Source organism: Conger conger, chromosome 17 (assembly GCF_963514075.1).
Source record: "Conger conger chromosome 17, fConCon1.1, whole genome shotgun sequence".
Lineage (NCBI taxonomy): Eukaryota > Metazoa > Chordata > Actinopteri > Anguilliformes > Congridae > Conger > Conger conger.
This window is the reverse complement of record NC_083776.1, coordinates 37,675,528-37,697,317: the sequence shown is the minus strand read 5'-3', so window position 1 is coordinate 37,697,317 and position 21,790 is coordinate 37,675,528. Positions and strand designations below refer to the sequence as shown.

The 21,790-nt window shown below is 43.5% G+C and overlaps 2 protein-coding genes across 2 annotated transcripts in view; one reads left to right on the top strand and one right to left on the bottom strand.

The window, feature by feature from the left end:
* The window catches only part of LOC133116225 (glutaminase kidney isoform, mitochondrial-like), a 49,223-nt gene extending 44,973 nt beyond the window's left edge, over window positions 1–4,250 (top strand). The window contains exon 18 of the mRNA XM_061225578.1: window positions 303–4,250. Within this exon, the coding sequence (XP_061081562.1) occupies window positions 303–450 (148 nt within the window). The 3' untranslated portion in view covers window positions 451–4,250. The remainder of the gene's footprint in view (window positions 1–302) is intronic.
* Window positions 4,237–21,790, bottom strand: part of LOC133116328 (uncharacterized) — a 55,163-nt gene continuing 37,609 nt past the window's right edge. Inside the window, exons 31-48 of the mRNA XM_061225768.1 lie at window positions 21,442–21,530; window positions 21,028–21,179; window positions 20,494–20,652; window positions 19,865–19,957; window positions 17,083–17,142; window positions 16,934–16,963; window positions 16,751–16,841; window positions 15,303–15,344; window positions 14,807–14,890; window positions 14,188–14,286; window positions 12,781–12,916; window positions 12,295–12,350; window positions 11,769–11,860; window positions 11,038–11,174; window positions 10,358–10,546; window positions 7,376–7,451; window positions 6,620–6,716; window positions 4,237–4,640 (exon numbers count right to left, since the gene is read on the bottom strand). Coding sequence (XP_061081752.1) covers window positions 4,617–4,640; window positions 6,620–6,716; window positions 7,376–7,451; window positions 10,358–10,546; window positions 11,038–11,174; window positions 11,769–11,860; window positions 12,295–12,350; window positions 12,781–12,916; window positions 14,188–14,286; window positions 14,807–14,890; window positions 15,303–15,344; window positions 16,751–16,841; window positions 16,934–16,963; window positions 17,083–17,142; window positions 19,865–19,957; window positions 20,494–20,652; window positions 21,028–21,179; window positions 21,442–21,530 — 1,706 coding nt within the window. The 3' untranslated portion in view covers window positions 4,237–4,616. The remainder of the gene's footprint in view (window positions 4,641–6,619; window positions 6,717–7,375; window positions 7,452–10,357; window positions 10,547–11,037; window positions 11,175–11,768; window positions 11,861–12,294; window positions 12,351–12,780; window positions 12,917–14,187; window positions 14,287–14,806; window positions 14,891–15,302; window positions 15,345–16,750; window positions 16,842–16,933; window positions 16,964–17,082; window positions 17,143–19,864; window positions 19,958–20,493; window positions 20,653–21,027; window positions 21,180–21,441; window positions 21,531–21,790) is intronic.

Here is a 21,790-nt window from a genome sequence, read left to right as displayed (position 1 = left end):
CATGTTTTGGATAGCATGGTCATTGCATAATTAGCACGGCAGTTTAATTTGAACTAATCAGTGGCTGATGGCATAAATGTATTTCATCTGTCTCTGTTCTGACTTCCCTGGTGTAAAATCCAGCTTGTAATTACCAGCTACCAGCTGTTTCAAAAGGTGTTTTTTTCCAGCAGGGTGAACTCTTCAATTGCACTGGAATATAGTGAATGTTCAGGTTCTTTGAGGCATAAACAGACTCCCTCACACACAGTAGTTTTTCAAAGGAAGATGGAGTCCAGCTCACTTCTCTCTCTCTCCCCAAGGTGGGGCAACACCCCGATGGATGAGGCTGTGCACTTCGGGCACCACGACGTGGTTCTGATCCTCAAGGATTACCACGACAAGTACAGCCCACAGGAGAGCACAGACGACAAAGAGATCGCAGAGAAGAACCTGGACGGCCTGCTGTAGACACCTCGCCGCTGTGGGCCAGGCCCGGCCGGGTGGGGCACAGCTCTCCCTCTACCAATCGTAAATGTGTGTGTGACCGGTGGGAGTCTTGTGGGAGTACCGATGACTTTGTTCATTATGGTTGTGCTGTAAACGAGTGCGTTCGTCCTCTCCCGCTGTTTTCACACCTGGCTCTGTTCCTCCGCTGTTCTCTCCTCCAGCGTCCCGTCAGGTGACACGCAGTGTGCGTATTTTAAACCGCTTCAGACACTATTTTTATCGATGCGTAACTGTGTATAAAATGATTATATAAAAACACATATATATGTACATTATATAATCGTGTAATGTTGGAGTCTTATATCTTTTAATATCACAGAACTGTAAGCTTTTATGTGTAAATACAGTTGTATTTGTAGTGGAGCAATATGGATGGATGCAGTGCAGCAACTGAACATAATTTCCTTTAGTTTTTTAAAGGGATAGCGCACTTTCTGGGGTTTCTGGTATAATTTCAATTTTAATGTGTGATTGATTGGCCCGCATTTCTCACACCCTGCTGGCTTTACAATAGTTGGTCCAGAGGCATTCTGGGATTTGTGGTGCAAAGCAAGAAAATACACTTCAAGGAACTTCGAAGCAGCTTGCACAGTGATGTTATGTTTCCAGAGGCTGTACATATAACTACATTAATTTTATAGCCTTGTAATTATAATAATTAATATCTCGGGCTGCATGGGTTAGGGTTAGTCATGAAATGACTATGAAATGAAATAGTCATAACGGAAAATAATAATAAACATAATCATTTTTTTAAGAACAATCTTTTAATGTATATTTCTGGAACCCCTTAATTTCATAGTATCAGCTGCTTCTGAATTTCTTGAAGTGAATTTTCTTGCTTTAGACCAATGAACCCCTGAATGACTACCTGTGAAAACAAACTGGTTATTCAGCTGAAATATCCTTCAGCAAACACATGGCCAAATGAGAACATACACCGAATTAAATATTTTATATATTTAAAAAAAAACACCCCAGAAAGTGAACTATCCCTTTAAGCATGGTGTTAAATGCTTTGTTTTGTGATTTTTGTTTTTATAGGCAATTTCTTTATCCTTTTCCCTCACCCTCCTTATTCCAAAGTGACGTTTGCACAACTCATGAAACAATGGGACCTGCAAAGCTTCACAGAAGTGTTTTTTTATTAGTCTTTTTATTGGTCTTTCGTTGCTGTTTTACTTAGCTCCATCACTTATGGTGAGGAAAGCATGATGCCTATTAGCCAAAGAAACAAGTGTGTGTGGTCATCTATCATACGGAGAGAGCTGAAGTCCAAACTCATCTCTACAGGGTGTTCTCTATCCACTGCAGTTAAGTTCACAGCCTGCCCCACTCAAGCGAGAAGGCAGTTATTGTGATATTTTAAAGAATGCTTATTTCTGCGGCCTCTGAACTTGAACATGCTCTGCTAGCTCAAGCCTGTGCTGTGTCATTGGGAGGTGGGAGGGGGAAGAGTGAGCTATCATTCTCTTGACTTTGAACCAATCAAAAGACTTTGTTCTCAACAGCAAATCTAAATCTTTTAAAATCCGAGAACCAAAGAAACCAAACCCAGGCCATGTCCGAAACAACTTCTCTACTATTGAGTAATAAACACTGGATGAGGCAAACTGTTCTCTAAATGTAGATGGTATACATATTTCCTTGGGTTTTCAGGTCTACTTTGTCGTCAAAATATGTCCTGTCTACTAAACATCCTACCAACTGTCCAATGTGTCCTCAATACTGTTGTCCAATGGGACTGCGGAAGTGTTGTAAGACGTCCGCCCTTCTAATAAAAGCCACTTCCTCTTCCCCTCTGAATAATTGGACTGTGATTGGACCCAAAGACGACTCTAAAAGAGAGCAGAAGAGAACATTTCATTCACTTAAAGGTACAATAGGTAATTCTGGGCTAATGGTCAAGAGAGGAATCGCAAACAAACACGCTCAAACCACAACACTGTTCATCCCACCCCTTCTTTGTGAACGGGCTGACATTGAAACGCCATTGATTGCAGCAATTAGAACCAGTTTTCAACCAATGAGCTCAAATTATTGTACAGCTATGCAATGTTTTGATACAGACTGCATATTTTGAAACCCGAATTTAAGGACTATAAATACAGGCAGAGGGTGAATCAACATGTCAGTGAGCCTTTTTCAATGATAGGAAGGGATTTACAATGGTCTTGTAACAATGTTTTAACCCAAAAATCCTATTGTACCTTTAACTTTCTCATCCAGTGTTCTGCACATGCCATTATGGGAATTGGTGTGTATTTGAGTAGACAGTACATTGGCAGTACATTTAGTAGACTACATATTTTGAGAATGCAGTAGTTAGGACATTTCAAATACAGCCCTTACTTGTACATCTTGCTTGCTGCTCTCTGTGGGGGCCGTGATTTGAGATCAGTCTGTTGGGCGATTCCTCATATGAACAGGAGGGGGTGGGAGGGTTGGATTATATTAATTTGTCCATTGCATTTGTTTGACGATATGCTGGAGTCCTGAGGCTCAACAGAGTGGGCTGACCAGCTTAATGACGGCAGGATCCTTTTGTATGGAGAAAAGCACATTGTTATATTGTAGAGACTGAAATGTGCACATACTTGAATTGTCTCTCCACAAATCCCACCTTTTAGAAAGTGTTTGTGTGCGTGTGTGTTGTCTGTGTGTGTGCCTTTGTCTTTGAACAAGTGAGACAGATCTTTGTGGTAATTCATTCAAATTTAAAAAGTAAGTAAAAACACCTGCAATAATAAGGATACAGCAGGTACTAGGTAGTCTTGGATTTACCCTTAACTTTCACAATGAAAGTGTTATTCAGTTTGGTAGGTTCGGTTTTCATCAACTCATGAAAAAAAGTATTAGTAGTATTTTCTCTTGAAAAACTGTAATGCTTTAATTGTAAGTCAAATCTGAAGGCAAGTGTCGACTAGATTTGGGCTGAATTCAAATCACTGAGCATCCAACAGGAGACCTAGGGCATGATATTCAGCTCATATGAATACTGTATACTTTCATACAGAATTTCTGAAGTTGTCATTGGATAGTATGTGCAGTAGACATATCTGTATTCAGTAGGTTTACATTCTCCTTGCATTGCTCTGGGCCGGGCTCACTCTGACGGACAGTCGTGAATGTATTACACATTGTATTCTCCTTCAGTTAGTGTGTGATGCCCCAGGCTTGGACATGATGGTGCACTGTGTATGCTGGCTTTATTCTTTTTAAGCATAAAGAGCAGTCTTTAGCCTCCTAAGCCCAATTTAGCATGATGTGACATGCATCCAGCAGGGTTCTAGAGATGTGCTACTAACAGACCTGTAACATAAGGCTGACTGAAACTCGCTCGGACCAGTATGGCTAATCAGTGGTTCAGATTGCAGCTGTGCTCTAGAGATGTGGGCAGATCGGTCCCCTTCCTGCCTGATTGCCATTTGAATCGTCCATGAAATGGTCAATTTCTCTACTAGAAATTTGGTGACTTTCCACACTTAAAAAAAATAGGGGACTCATCTTAGCAAAGAGGCAGACCTAGATCACACTACTTGACCGATGTCAGCTCAGAAGCACATAAATCCATGCAGCACACCTTTGCGGAGTGGTCGGACAGGGCATGCACAGGAGACCTCTGGAGCTAAAACTGGCTCACCTGTATCTGTGTACTCCCTTCAGTTTACATTGCAGCTTATCCCAGTACACATTGTTGTGAGTAATGGAAATGTATTTATTTTAATGACCAAAATAAAGAAAAGCTTCCAAGGCACAAATGACTACATTTATTTGTGATGAATACGTAGTGATGTGCACAAGACGTGAATGTGCAACACCGCCTGTGTCTGTCACTACTCCCGTTACAGTACATAATGATAAGTTACAAACAATGTTTCACAATATGGATTTCAGAGAAAGTAAAAGAGCAAAACAAACACACAGCGCTCTGTTGGATTTCAAACAAATGACAAATTATTTTAATTATGCATACTTTAACTGTTTCATTCGCAATTCTGTATATGGCTGTGGTTTGAGAAAAAGGTAACATCAGCACTTTCAGCAAGCGCCACTCAGAAGGGATTGTGGGATATCAGTGAGACGGCGAGGAGCTGGACCAGGGTTCTGTCCGGTTGGGAGTCCGTCTAATTTTGGAACGAAGGGAACATCTGTAGAGGAAACCCAAGGTCTTAAAAGCAACCTGACACACAGCGGCTTTTCAGCTTTAACCTGCTTTTCAGCTTTAACTTGAGGATACTAAGCAGTCTGAGCAAGAAGGAGTGCAGAAACACTGTGAAGGTCTTTAATGCTGAACGTCCAGTAAACAGCTGGATCAAGAGGAGATTTATTTCGAATTGTCTGTAGGAGATGAGTCTGCAAAAAGCCCACATTCATGCTTTCAGATCGTTCATTCCATGAAAAGCGCGTAAAACAGCACTCGATATGCTAATTTCCAGAGGAACTCTGGAAGTGTGAAAACATACTTTTCTGACCGCCAAATCCACCAAAACCTTACAAATTAAGGACACTTTCACTATTACTGACCAACTGGGCCAATCTCACCGAACAAGTAACACTGGATGCAAGCTTCTCTCAGAAGGAAGTATACATTAATAATAACAATATTATTACCCTCCTATTATGTTAAGAGTTTATGACCGCTTTTATGTTTGGGGTCAAATTGACCCCAACAGTTTAAATAAAGCAAAATTTAAAAAAAATAAATAACTGACACTTTGTGTGTCACCTTCTTATTGTCTCCCAAATGACTATCCTTTTATTCATAAATAGGAAAAATGATAAACATCTCATTTTAGAGCCTTAGGTACAGGAAGTGAAAATGTGTATGGGAAAGTGCCACCAGAATCATGCACAAAGAAGTTACAGAGGGTCAAAATAAGCCCATAAAAGACATGCAAATTTGTACAGGACTTTCGAAAACAGCATTATGTTTAGTACATGTTTACTATTTAATCCCAACAGTCATACAGTATCAAGATTGGGGGAAAAAACAGTTTTTTAAGAGATGTCAAACACTGAATGGGGTCAAACTGACCCCAAACATAATAGGAGGGTTAACAATCCGTACATTTAAAATGGACTGATCATTTTTTTAAAATAAAAAAATGCATAATTATAAATAATAAAAATGGTCAGAAATAATGGTCTCTTTGACGAGCGAAGGCACGATGTGTGAGAACGCACATCTGGTAACTGCTCGATGTGTGTATGCCAGGCAACATGCCTATGACCGAAGCACCTCACTGAAAGATAAAGCCACAGTGCAGTGCCAGGGAATCAACCCGGCAACCCCAGCTCAGCTCCCTCATAATCAGACTCCACTGTGACTGAACACACCACTCAACACACACCACTCAACACACACCACTCCACACACACCACTCCACACACACCACTCCACACACACCACTCCACACACACCACTCCACACACACCACTCCACACACACCACTCCACACACACCACTCCACACACACCACTCCACACACACCACTCCACACACCACTCCACACACACCACTCAGCACACACCACTCCACACACACCACTCCACACACACCACTCCACACACACCACTCCACACACACCACTCCACACACACCACTCCACACACACCACTCCACACACACCACTCAACACACACCACTCAACACACACCACTCAACACACACCACTCCACACACACCACTCCACACACACCACTCCACACACACCACTCCACACACACCACTCCACACACACCACTCCACACACACCACTCCACACACACCACTCCACACACACCACTCAACACACACCACTCCACACACACCACTCCACACACACCACTCAGCACACACCCAGCCAGAGACTAAACATTACATGTGTGACCCACGCCTGGCTCAGGCCCAGAAACACTGCTCTGGCACTTGTTTAAAGTGCTGACAGGTTAAGCCCTTAAAACTCCTGCAGTAGAGAACTAGGCATCGCATTAGTTTAAATAAAGAAACTCTTAAAAAAATGTTTTTTAAATGCACCACTCAAGTTAGCATGTTAGCGATATGATCATCTATTTAATCGTCCATGCAACTTAAAAAAGTTGATAGATAATTTGCAGTGGCGCTGCTGGAATGCTGAGCTGCACGTACCACCGTCTCCATCTCCGCTGGGTTTATGATGCGAGTGAGTGCCCCAAAGTCCTCCGGAGACAACGGCAGCATGGCGTCCTGAAATCTCGAGGGGTGACTAAAGAAAGAGAGAGAGAGTTCGCTCATGTACCCAGAGAGCAATGGGCTAACTGTGGCAGTCTGACTGATTGTGTTGGGATCTCTGTCTGGTCCCCAGTGTCATTCCACCTACAAACAGCACTTAATCCTTTACAGGTTAGGGAGGGGAGGAAGGGGTAATGATGTTGGATGTCACCTTAATGGTAACGTAAACTCACTGTGTTCCAAGTAAAAAAGTACTTTAGCTTTGGTTTTTGTGTGTGTAAAGTATCATTCATAAAAACTTGGTATGAGTCACATACACGATCCATTTCAGCATACAGTGACATGGTAATGGTGATCCACTGTAACAGATTACGAACCGGGCCGTCATGCGCTAAAACGGTCTTCCGAACACAGGAAATTATTGTTCCAATTCACATCAATCAAAGTGTTTTAGGGTGTCTGAGATAAGTCAGTAAGCATCCATAATCATAAACCAAATTCATCAGGGGAAAAACTACCATTGAACGGACGTTCACTTCTGGTGGAATTGGCCGCTTCCCCATGTTCTGTTCAGAACAAGGTTAGTTTATGTTAGACAAAAGTAAATGTGTATAGTGTCTTGTGTGTGGATAGTGTCTCTACTCTAGGGACGTGAGGTGAGAACAGCACTGCCAGACTGGGCTGAGCTCTTACACTTCCGAGACGGAGATCAGCTCCGTCTTTATGTATCCCACTCCACTGGGGCTCTCAATATCCATGGGCTCGGATTCTGAATGAACAAAAGGGAAAACACTGTTCTGACAAAAAACTAATTCCTAATAATATATGTGCAGAAACATGTTGTATTCAATTTATTTTCTCATATTTAACATCTGTATCTCATTCTCAATTAATTTCAACAAAACATTTTCTGCAAAAACTATTCTCCCAATAAATTAAACATATTTTCAATGTATTTCTTATTATTTATCATAATATATATGTCATTTCAACAATAAAGAACATTCTTAATTTTTTGACCATTATTTCATTTTTCATGTATTATTCTGACTGGATCTCTGGCTCCAGACTAGACCAGTAAGCTTAAAGGTACAATAGATAAGATTTTTGTGTTAAAACATTGTTACAAGACCAATCCCTTCCTTTCATTGAAAAAGGCTCACTGACATGTTGACTCACCCTCTGCCTGGGTTTATAGTGCTGAAATTTGTCTGGCTATCACTCTGTATGAACACATTGTACAGCTGTACAACAAATCAAGTTCATTGGTTAAATTTTTTTTCTAACTACCACAGCCAATGGCGTTGCAGTTTGTTTGTGTAGCTGCCCAAATTGCAGTCCAGACAAGCAATCACTGAAACTCTATATACTATTGCTTATTATCCAAGCGAAGATTACATAGCTAGTTATAGAATAATACCAGTTTGTTATCGGTAGCAACAAGCAAATCAGTTATAGTTTACTATAGAATTATAGAATTTACTAATATCCACCTACGATAAAAAATAGGCAATACTGTTACTGATAGCAAACTGGTATTGTTTTCTAACTAGATAAGCAATAGTATACACAGTTTCAGTGATCGTGTCTGGAGTGCAATTTGGGCAGCTACACGTTCCTTTTGTATCATCCGTGTTTAGCTAAACCTTTATTTCTCTCAAACTGTAAGTTACAGTTGCATTGTTTGTGGTAGACAATCATATCTTAGTTATATCGCCAGCTAGTTCATTCATTCATTCATTATCCTAACCAGCTTATCCTGAACAGGGTCACAGGGGGGCTGGAGCCTATCCCAGCATACATTGGGCGAAAGGCAGGAATACACCCTGGACAGGTCGCCAGTCCATCGCAGGGCACACACACCAATTGCCAGCTAGTTACGTAGCCAAATAACTTGCTTGCTCACAATATAGGTTAGGTTAGCTAAAGTGAAAACTTCAAAAAGACAAAAAATATAGTGTTCTGTAGCACACCAAAGTCAAGATCTCATAAAGTCACCTGTTCGGCGAACATTTTCTTACTAGAACACTACGAAAAGACGGCAGGCTCTGTTGCGTTTGTCACTGTCAGCTTTCCAATACAGTGCAGGAGAACACTAAACTGTATAATAACGATTTATATCACGCATTATATTCATAGACTGTGGGAAGCATAAACAGTGTTGTGGTTGTTTGTTGTTGCAATTCCTCTCTTGACCTTGAGTCTGAAATTACCTATTGTACCTTAAATTAACTATTAGGTGCTTGGAGCAGGTATTTCATTAGAACTACTTATACATTTTATTATAATAAAATATATTTTAAGTATAATATATATTATAATATAGAAATATATTTAAAGGTACAATAGGTAATTTCGGACTCCTAACGGTCAAGAGAGGAATTGCAACAACAGACAACTCAAACCACAACACTGTTTATGCTTCCCACAGTCTATGAATTTAACGCGTAACATAAATCGTTATTATACAGTTCAGTGTTCTCGTGCACTGTTTTGAAAAGCTGATACTAACAAATGTAACAGAGCCTGCTGTCTTATTGTAGTGTTCTAGTAAGAACATGTTTGCCAAACAGGTGACTTTATGAGATCTTGACTTTGGTGTGCTACACAACACTATTTATAGTTTTCACACTAGCTAACTAACTATATTGCGAGCAAGCAAGTTATTTGGCTGCACAACTAGCTGGCTATATAATTAAGATATGATAGTCTACCACAAACGACACAACTGCAACTTGCAGTTTAAAAGAAATAAAGGTTTACCGATGATTGAACATGTAAAGTGACAAAAGGAACGTGTAGCTGCCCAAATTGCACTCCAGACAAGCGACCACTGAAACTGTATACAATTGCTTATCAAGTTGGAAAACAATACCAGTTCACTATAACAAGCAAATTAGCGATTACTAGTTATATTCCCGAATGTACAAATATCCACCTGAAGCACAACGCTCGTGCAATCGCTACTATGTTCGTATTACCTATATTTTATCGTAAGTGGGTAACCATAGCTAATTTGCATGTTGCTACCGATAACAAGCTGGTCCAAGCCGCATGCAAACAATCAGAATAAGCCCCCAGAATACCATTGGCTGTGGAAGTTGGAACCATTTTTCAACCAATGAGCTTTAATTGCTGTACAGCTGTACAATGTTTTGATACATTTGACGGCCCGACAAATGTACACTTTGAAACCCGAATTTAAGGACTATAGACACAGGCAGAGGGTGAGTCAACATGTCAGTGAGCCTTTTTCAATGATAGGAAGGGATTTAAAATATTGTTACAACACAAAAATCTTACCTATTGTACCTTTAATATATGAATATAATACAATATAATTCATTATAAATGCATTTTATTAGAAATAATCTTGAATTATTAATAATAAAAAGAGGTAATATATTTGCGATATTTTTCAAATAAAGGGCACTTTTATGAAGGAAATCAGAAACGGCTGAAAACCATTATGCCATTATCACCATCAACGACAAATTTACGGCATTGAGCAAATATGTAATAATATCACAATATGTTTAAGCAAGTGTTTTTTATGGTTGGAATTTGCAGGGCACGGTGTATTCACAATATTTGCCTAGGAGTTGAGGAAGATGAGGAAAATGAGCCTCTTAATAGGCGGCTGCAGTGGAACGGGGGTGCGGGGGCCGGTCTTACGCTCAGTCTGCCGGCTGTAGAACTTCCCGAAGGCGCTGTCTTTGGGAATGTTGGGGTAAAGGAAGCGCAGCGGGTTTTCCGGGATGTTCTCCTCAGCCATGACCTTGTAGTTGCGGATGATGTCGGGGAAGGAGACGGCCGTCAGCTCCTTTTTGGTGTACGGTTCCACCGCGTGGAACTGCGCCTCGCCTGCGTGTGGGGAACACACGTGTGCTCACTTTAACATAACATGTTACATAACACGTGTGCTTAACTACATTTAAGCCCCGAAAGTACGTTTAACCAGCAGAATAATAAAAAGGCATCCATAGAAAGACAACAATGTTACTTCTGAACAGAAGAACTCGGGCATGGCATGTCCTTTCTCTGTGGATGTGCACTTCAGACTGGTTATGCTGCTGATTGGTTAGAATTCAAATCACTACATAGCTTTGCAAGCACTGTCAATAAGGCCAGATCCAAACCCCCCAGTAATGCACAGTATACAAACTTAGTTGGTTTCTTGAACTGAATAAATCTTACTATTATTGCGTTAGCATAGCATAAGTACTATGAAAAATGTATTTTGATTGCACAGGAAAATGACATTTCTATCAGGCCCTGTGGATGGCAGGCAGTATAACTGAACAGAGCGGTCTGTAGTGGAGTCCTAGTTCTCCCCACCAATCCCCGGTCCTCACCAGTGGCGGAGAACTCCACCCAGGTAAAGGTGATGGCGCCTTCGCTACTCTCGCTAAACCGCAGCAGGAAGGTTCCCGAAAGCTTGTCCTTAAGCAGGGTCTTCTCGCGGTCCTTACTCACAAAACCCATAATGTGGCTGAAACACACAGACAGACCCACAGACAGACCCACAGACAGACACAGACAGACACACAGACAGACCCACACACAGACACACAGACAGACCCACAGACAGACACAAAGACAGACACACAGACAGACCCACAGACAGGGACACAGACAGACACACAGACAGACCCACACACAGACCCAGAGACAGGCACAGACAGACACACAGACAGACCCACACACAGACAGAGACACACAGACAGACCCACAGACAGACACAAAGACAGACACACAGACAGATCCACAGACAGACACACAGACAGAGACACAGACAAACACACAGACAGACCCACAGACAGACACAGACAGAGACAGAGACAGGGACAGAGAGGAGGCATATATGTTACACGGATAAGGCTACAATTATGCAACACCTGGTGGGGTTGCAGGGAGCAATCCGCATTCAACACCAGACTATGAGGTCCTCCATATGCCCTATTTTTTACCTTCAAAAAACCTTACTGTGTAAAACTTCTGGAACACTGGTTTATTCTACAGCATTCATTCATACAGATAATTAATGTATTAAGCCAGGTTGGAGAGCCCTGTGACGTCATCTTACCCATCATTCCACACTGCCAGCAGGTGCCTCTTGATTAGCTCCAGAATTCCCTCAATCCACAGCCAGAAGGGGAAGCTCTTCTCATTTGGGGCCTGTTGGAGCAAATGCACACAGTATAACACACATACATTGAGCTCACAGTAAAACACATACACACACACACACACACACACACACACACACATTGAGCTCACAGTAAAACAGGCACAGAGTTCACAATAAAACACACACATTGAGCTCACAATGAAACACAATGAGCTCACAGTAAAACACACACATTTAGCTCACAGTAAAACACACACGCTGAGCTCACAGGAGAACACACACTCACTGAGCTCACAATGAAACACACATTGAGCTCACAGTAAAACAGAGCTCACAGTAACACACACACAAAATGATTGAAATTATATAGATTATAAGCTGTACATTTGTGCTTTGAATTTTCACGTTATTACCAAGCTAGAACTTAAATGACATGTAAATATAAGGTTGCAGGCTGCATCTGTTCCCGATGAAGACACACCTTGCAGAACTTGGTCCAGGGGATGAGTCCTTCAGGGTTTCCATTGGCTTCTCGACCTACGGGACAGCGAGTGCTTCAGAACCCTCTTCAGAAACAGACACCAATGCAGTGCTAATGTAATCTGGCCATAAACCCTCACAGGTCTGTCGTCCAGCAAGCAGCCAGCGTGACATGTCCGATAGCAACAGCCTCAGGATGGGGACTTAATTATACATCTCATCTGAATAAGGAACATCCAGTGTGTTATCTCCATCACTGTGATTAACTCATTCATGTAATGTTCTACAAGATATGAAATGTACATTTGATCAATGAAACTTTTAAGGCTGGCACATGGACTCATTCCACTCACATCTTCTGCAACAGGAAAACCTTAATATGCACTTTCAGCGCTTACACCTGGAGTAAGGACTACACCGTGCTGCTAATGGCAGGGCTGTACAGAGTGAGTAAAATGTAAAAAAAAGCTCCATTACCCATACTCACCTAGGAGCTTGTCTGCCAGCATGCCAAGCTGCTCCGCGTTCAGACCCCGCTTGGTGACAGAGGAGAACTGCCAGCTCAGCACCTCGGAAAGCTGGCTCCAGCAGGCCGAGGGGGCGTTGAGGAAGAAGGACAGATTCTGGAGGGAAGGGGGGGGGGGGGGGGGGTCAGCGTCTTAAACCATGAGATTCTCACCGCGCCTTCAGAGAGCCACAGGAGAGAGAGGTCCGCACTTACATCTGCTTTACAGACCCCTTTTTACACGGGTCACCACAGAGACGTTTCTTATGATGGGCTTTTACTCCATACTTTATGAGTCTTTGGCTTTGGCGTGGGTCGTTGGATAGCCTAGATTTTTAGGTACGAAATGGATGTTTACTTGGGTGAAATATCGCATTAACACAGAGAATGAGAGAACGCCCAGTCTCATGAAATTGAACGCATTCTCCGTCTTTTCTCAGAGAGGAACAGTCGACTTACAGAACGACACGTGTGCATAGCCCGGCCTCTCGTACTGATAGGGCAATGTGGAATAGGAGCTGATAATTGAGATTGCCCTCTTTCTCCTTCCAACTGCTTTGACAACTGCTGTCCTTTCTGGCTCCCCGGCGGTGGACGGACCTTCCCTTGGAGGTCTCTGACCAGCTTCAGGCACTGACTGAAGACTCATCTCTTCAAGCTGCACCTTTGCCCACACCCTCCCTACCTCTTTGTAATTTCCGGGTAGATTAGTCCAACCTTAATTGTTCATCGTAGTTGTTATCACACTTGTGCATCTGCCAAATGCCTGTAATTTAATGCTCTAGCCTGCAGGCTGTAAAAAGGGTCAACAACCTCTGCCTGAGAGCTGGGGGCACTGCGATGACACCACAGTCAACACTGGAAACACGGTAATAATAATAATAATAATAATACATTTTATTTGTATTGCGCTTTATTTTATTTTTTTTTAAATCTCAAAGTGCTACAGATTAAAAAGCAGAAGTGCTAAAAAAGAAATACAAAACATGAGAAAAAAATTTAAAATCTAGCAGAAGGCTCTAGAAAAAAGGTAGGTTTTTAGACCTCGTTTAAAAGTATCCACAGTCTGTGGTGCCCTTAGGTGGTCGGGGAGAGCATTCCACAAACTGGGAGCGGCCGAGCAGAATGCCCGATCCCCCATTGTGCGGAGCTTGGTCCTGGGGGGTTTGAGGAGGTTGGTGGTTGCAGAGCGGAGGTTACGTGAGGAGGTCTGAGGAGTAAGGAGTTCCTTGAGGTAGCGGGGGGCATTTCCGTGTATGCACTGGTGGGTGAGGAGGGAGACCTTGAACTCAATCCTAAGTGAGATGGGGAGCCAGTGAAGCGATTTGAGGATGGGGGTGATGTGATCATATTTGCGGTACAGGAGAGAAGGTTTACAAAGTGGCTGACCTTTGGTTCGGTGCACAGCATGTTGTACCACAGGATGGAGGCCCAGCCGCTGGGCAGCTGGGAGACATTGGAGATGACCACGATGGGGAGAGAGGTGATCTGGGGGCAGCACCACAGAGAGGGGGGGAAGAGAGTTGGTCTTATCAGTCATCTTATGTTTACCACACACACACCAGACATATAGCACATGCATAGCGCACATATCTCAACTTACAGTTGTGTTCAAATAAATAGTAGTGCGTTAAAGTGAATAAAGTGCAACTATTTTTTAATAGCTTTTAGTTCCATATTTCAAATGTAGTAGAAACATCACACATTCAATTCCAAAGCATTAACAAATTTGATCAAGGCTGCGTTATTCTTTTAAAGGAAGCAAAGAAAAGATTACAATGAATTACATTACATTATTGGCATTTGGCAGACGCTCTTATCCACAGCGACACATTGTCACAGTGGCAACTTGAAAAACATTTCTAAAAAATGTTTTCAAAATACTGGTGGAAGCACTGCGATGTAAAGCAGCCAACATATCCAGGACACCTGAAGTGCATGTGTCATGTTGCAGTCAGCCATTTAATCTCAGGCACCTCCCCAGTCTCAGTGTCCATGATGGGCTCACCTCCAGGTCGATGACCAGACCAGGCTGGCAGAGCTGCGTCTCAAAGCTAATGGAGTGCAGCTCCTCCGTCACGATGAGCGGCCCCTGAAATAACCCAGAACATTATAGACTCCCACACAGCCACAACAACCCCTTACAGACTCCCACACAGCCACAACAGCCCCTTATAAACTCCCACACAGCCACAACAGCCCCTTATAGACTCCCACACAGCCACAACAGCCCCTTATAAACTCCCACACAGCCACAACAGCCCCTTATAGACTCCCACACAGCCACAACAGCCCCTTATAGACTCCCACACAGCCACAACAGCCCCTTATGGACTCACACACAGCCACAACAGCCCCTTATAGACACCCACACAGCCACAACAGCCCCTTATAGACTCCCACACAGCCACTACAAAACACAACAGCCCCTTATAGACTCCCACACAGCTACAACAGAACACAACAGCCCCTTATAGATTTGTTTCCGGTGTGTTCTGCCTCACCTCGTTTGTCCTGTTACCAGGAGCCTTCTGCTCTTTCAGTTGCTGTGTTTGAGAAAACAGACGCAGCTGCTCATACAGTAGCCAAGGAAGGACGAGGGTTATTAACATTACATTACATTAATGGCATTTGGCAGATGCTCTTATCTAGAGCAACATATAACAAAGTAACAGCTTATAACATACCGTAAATCCTCAAATTGTGTCCGGGGTATTTTATTTACTTAGGCTGCACAAAGCACAGGCCTTTATTTAGGGCAGGCTTGTATTCGAGGCAGGCCTTTATTTCTTATTTGGCTTCTGTTGTCGAATTTTATTCTTAGAAATAAAGTAAAAGGCTACACTTAAAGTGGGCCAACACTGTTCAACACTTCCTGTAACCGTTCAGAAATCAATTACTGTAGGCTAATCAGGAAACACCGTTTGGTAAGTCATAGTGTCAGTCTTAACAGACTTAGTTTATTGCAAATATTCTCAAACACAATAAATCACATGCAAGTCCAGAATCCATAAAATAACAACTTGCCAGACACGCTTTCATGAATAATAACAAATTAGCGTAGATAACAGCAAGTTAAGGATCTTTTTTTCCTAAAGTGCGTTTTATTGTGAGACATGTTTTTCGTTTGGAGCAGCATACCGGTAGGCTATCAAAAGATTTTCGCTTTGGTTTGGGATTTAATTTACTTTTGGACTGTTTGATTCTATTGCTAAATGTTGGGACTGATGGGCACTGAAATCTGGGGGGTATTTGATGGTTCACTGTTAAGTTTTATGTAGTTGAAAGAGTGTCGGGATTTCCACCCGTCTGTTTATTGCGAGCCAAGGCAGCCGCGTGCGCTGTGCTGTAAATACATGGAAACCTTATTGCGTAGCCAAGTAGCCTAAATTGAGTTAATTTTTAATTTTGCCTGATTTACTTTTTATTAAATTCGTAGGCTGGAATGCCTTGCGGCAACAATTGTGTTTAAATGTATACTGCTTCAGCCTTTGGCAAGCTACTTAGAAGCCGGCGGCAAGCGACTGGTAGCTTGAGAGCAACGTGTTGGGAGACCCATGGTGTAGGACAACGACTTTTCAATGGCAACAGTATTAAACCAACCAGCAATATAAAATATTAAGAAGAGCTCTTTTATTTAATTGAGTTAAATCGAAACAATGTCTTCTAGTGCTCATGGACTGATAGCCCTACTTGTAGGCAATATTACCCAGGCTTGTATTTGGGGGCCAGCTTTTATTTGTCCGAATCGGCCACGCCCCCGGCTATTATCCGAGGCCCGGCTTCAAATAGAATCCCGGACACAATTTGAGGATTTACTGTATGTGTTACACACCGTTACTGAGTAACAAAATGCATATAATGTGTTTATTACTCACAATTACTCGTACCAGGTGGTGAAAAGCTTATAACACACTTATTACACACCATTACTGTGTTGTAAAGGCCATACCAGATGGCGAAACTCAGCTGCCAAACTCCCGTTGGACTCCTCCATGTTCATCACTTTGGTGCTGGTGCCCAGGATGTTGAACTTGCGGAAGCTGAAATAGAACAGAAAGATGTTTACGTCAGCTGCAGTAATCATTTTAAGTCAATTCCTTGTATAGGATTATTCCTGAAATCGATCACATACCCTTTCAACTTGTTTTTTTCAGGGACATCCCTAGAGGGGAAATAACCATGTTAGCGAAAGGAGCCAGCAGTGCTTTGTGTGTATTTCACACACAAACATGCAACAAATCCATGCTTTTATTACACCACTGGCCACAGACTGAAACTCACTTGTCAAAAGATGCTTTGACTCTGAGCTGGTAGTTAAATTCCTGTAGTTTTACCAACAGCCTGAAAAAAAAAATCAAAATTTAAATCAATTTGACATCCTAAAACAAAATGTCACAAAACTTGAAAGAAGTAACATGGAGGTTGGTCACACTTTTCTAGGTTTTAGTCCTTTAATTTTGGAGAAGTAAGCGTTTTAAATATATCATCCTATCTTCAACTGGTTGAGAATGTTGTCCTTGTAGTGCATCACACAAAGATAACCAGTCTCCTCATCCCTCCCCCACAACTCGAGATCCACAGTTTGTGCCGCTGTTCTCCAAGCAAGACAAAACAAATATTTGACATAAGGTTCATTTAAATTAGAGTGCCTTTTAAGGACTATTAGACTATTTCTGGTTATATTCATTTAGCTAGCTAGCAAACGTTAGCTAGCTAGCAAGCTAGTCTGCTTTCATAAGGACGTTATAGTAGTGCTTTTATCTTAACTTAACAAAAATATAATTGGATAAGTCAGCGTCCTTACCTTAGCTATCGATAGTTGATATATTAAGTTAGCTAGCTTGTGAAAATTAAGTGTCCCAAGATTAGTACACATCATGGAGGTAGCTATGGTAACAAACAACAATGTGTGGAAAGTGGGAGCATGGTCTGATGTGTCCATACCTCAGGAGGACAAATGATATAGTTATACAGCTCTGCTCTGCCTTAAGTGTAGAAACAGAGAGTACTGCTTCATGCAGAAAACATGCAGCTCCTATCTATAAATAACAAGTAGTGGGACATTTTATGATTTTCACTCAATGGTGACAAACTTATTTGGCCGATTTCTTGTTTTGTGTTTTTTCTTTGGGTGCCTCAGAACACCGGGACAGGAATAAAACCCCCGTCAACTGTTCTCCATTTTCTCCTCTCTCCTCAGCACACCTCCCCCACCATCTCAGTCCTCCCTCACTGCTGATGACTTCACGGTATTTTTTGACGAGAAGGTTGCAGATATCCGCAGCACCTTCGCGACCACCACCACCTCTGTGCCTGCCTCCCATTCTGTGCCTGCCCCCTGTTTCTCCTCTTTCTGTCCCGATGTGTCTCACCTCCTGCTCTCCCACCGCCTTACTACTTTTGCCCAGGACCCCATCCCCTCAAACCTCCTTCAGGCAACCACGCCTGACATCCTTCCATTTGTCACCTCCCTTGTTAACTCCTCTCTGTCCTCTGGCTGCTTTCCCTCATCATTCAAGAGGGCCTACATCACCCCACTCCTAAAGAAACCCACTCTAGACCCCTCCTCCATTCAAAACTACCGTCCGATATCTCTCCTTCCTTTTCTATCCAAATCCATTGAACAAGCTGCCTCCAACCAACTCTCTTCCTTCCTCTCACAGAATAACCTGCTGGACCCCCACCAGTCCGGCTTCAGACCTGGCCACTCGATGGAGACCACACTCCTCTCCGTCAATGAGTCTCTTCAGGCTGCACGAGCAACCTCCCTCTTCTCTGTCCTGATCCTTCTTGACCTCTCTGCGGCGTTCGACACAGTCAACCACTCCATCCTCTTAGCCTCCCTGGCATCTACAGGGATCTGTGGCACAGCCTTAAAAGTGGATTAAATCTTATCTCTCTAGCCGGTCCTCCCAGGTGTCCTGGGCTGGAAGAGTGTCAACCCTCGCCCCCTTGTTACAGGAGTCCCCCAGGGCTCAGTCCTCGGACCCCTCCTCTTCTCCATCTACATGAGATCCCTTGGCCCCGTTATCTCTGCTCATGGCATCTCCTATCATTGTTATGCCGATGACACCCAACTCTTTCTCTCCTTCCCCCCATCAGACACACAGGTCTCTACCCGTATCTCCGCCTGCCTGAGAGACATCCAGAGCTGGATGGGCAACCACCATCCAAAGCTCAACCCAGGTAAGACGGAGGTAATCTTCATCCCTGCTCTAACCTCTCCCTTCTCCGATTTTTCCAGCTCACTAGGGGATACCACAGTGACCTCATCCCCTAGTGCAAGAAACCTTGGAGTGGTGATGGACAACAGGCTGTCCTTCTCCGAGAACATCGCTACGGTGACCCGGGCGTGCACGTTCTTCCTGTACAACATCCGGAGAATCCGACCCTTTCTCACCACCTACTCCACTCAGCTCCTTGTTCAAGCAATGGTCCTGTCCCGCCTGGACTATTGCAATTCTCTGCTGGCTGGCCTTCCAGCATCTGCCATCAGACCGCTACAACTGATCCAGAATGCTGCAGCCCGTCTGGTATTCAATGTTCCCAGACATTCACATGTCACCCCCCTGCTCAGTAACCTCCACTGGCTGCCTGTTATGGCTCACATCAAATTTAAAACGTTGGTGCTCGCATACCAGGCAGTTAAGGGATCAGCCCCTGTATATATTCAATCCCTTATCAAGACCTATACACCAACAAGACCACTCCGTTCTGCCACTTCGTGTCATCTGGCACCTCCCCCTCGCAACACCAGCACTTCACGCTCACGACTGCTGTCTGTCCTGGTCCCATGTGAGTGTGTGTATGAATGGGTGAATGAGAAGCATCAATAGTACAGCGCTTTGGATAAAGGCGCTATATAAAATGCCAACCATTAATGTAATAATGTAATGTAATGTAATGTAATGTAATGTAAAAGAATATGCAACCAGCAGCTATCCATCACATTCCAATGATTATAATATGACATTAACATTTTATTGGATATTGAGCCAACAGTCCCTCACCAATTAATAACTAAACTGTGGTAAGTTTCTCCAGTAAAGGTCAGAGGTCATACCTGAGTTTGACCGTGAACTGCACGCCCGTCTTCAGCACGAGCGGCCTCTGTGGGTGTGTGGGCATACAGGGCTGCCTCTCCACCACGATGGAGCTGAAACGGCACAACCAGACGCCTCAGAAACACCACAGCCAACCACCCTCTCTCTCACACACAGGGACAAAACACCACATCCAACCGCCCTCTCTTTCTCTCTCTCACACATACACACACACATCCTCTCTCTCACACACACACACACACACTCACACACACACACACCCTCTCTCACACACTCTCACGTGCACACACACAAACACACTAACACTCACACGCACGCACGCACGCACGCACGCACACACACACACACACACAGGGACAAAACATTGCAAAGCTGCAGTACAGGCAGTACAGTTCTTGAATAAATACTTTTCATGATTAACATTTTAATAAATATTATTATTATCATTAATATCATCATCTTCCATTTTTTCCAGAAAGCAGAAGCTGAACAGAATAAAAAATAAGGGGATGGTGGAGGTGAAAACAAATAAGACTGTCATACAAACAGAGGACGTGGTTAAAAGGCTGTGTGTCGTGTCTTCACTGTGCCTGTAGGGGCCGCGCCGAGCTTGTGTGTGTGATCTTACTTGATGATAAGGTTCCGGAACAGAAAGAGCGCGCGGTCCTCCAGGAAGCTCTTCTTCTGCGTTATGGGGTCGTTCTCGTACGTGTACTGCTGCTCCAGCTCCAGAAGCTTCCGTAGCTGCTGTCGTACCTGCTGCAGACTCTCAGCCACCGTGCTGAACCTGAGGGACAAACAGGACAGTGAGAAACTACGCCTACGTGCTTTACACCTGAGTTACTGAACCTCACACGTTACACCTGAGTTACTGAACCTACACACTTCACACCTGAGTTACTGAACTTACACACTTTACACCTGAGTTACTGAACCTACACACTTTACACCTGAGTTACTGAACAGTAAGAGACATCCTTGCACATCCTCATTTTAGCCATCAGAAGGCCCCAATACCCTGAACAATCAATATCTATAATACCTACAATGGTTTTATCATTACGTGGGATTGTCATTTGTTAAAAATGCTTGTTTCTTTGTTCTGCATAAATATCCGCTCTCAAAGGTCACAGGTCAGCATGGGACCTCATGTGGCCAGTACCAGGTCTGCAGCTGGTCCAGGCAGGTGTTGGGTGGGCCTCCGATGCAGGCGATCTGCTGTCGACGCTTCCATTCAGGCAGCTCGTCTGTGACCAGGGCGTACTGGATCTGCTCCACAACGTTCATCACATCCGCCATCTGACGCACCACATCCTGCACACATCCACACACGCGTCAGACCCAATGCAGCTCACGCACACTTTACATCCACCTACAGCCTGTTTCTGGTCTGCCCGCCTTTCTTGCCCAAATGCGTACCCCAGGATGACAAGCTGGAAATGCCACTGCTTAAAAGTACTCAGGCCCCACTGAACAGTCATATTCCATCACAATACTGACATTCATCCACAGCGACTCAAGTTAATTTAGCTACTGTATATGCCAGGGGGGGGTGTCAGCTTGGGGGGCCTCTAACCTCTCTGCTGATGTTCAGCCTGATGAACATCTCCCGAATCAGCATCTCCTCCCGCTTCACCTCTTTCTGGTTGGCGTTCACGTCGACCTCTGTCCACAACGCACAGAACAATGCCACCATTTTACGCCGGGACGCCAGCCACCAAATTCTCTTTTCCATTCCATTACTTTCGCTGATCAGTGCACTTAAGATGGAGGTTTAATGGTTTCCACCACAGAGCTACATCACAACTGGAACAGCGATCTAAAACAGTGACATTGTTGTTCCAGTTTTAATGCTGTCCCTGACAGACGCCATTTCAAAATGTGTGTGAGAGCATAATCACTTTCTCTCTGAAATGCACTGTACG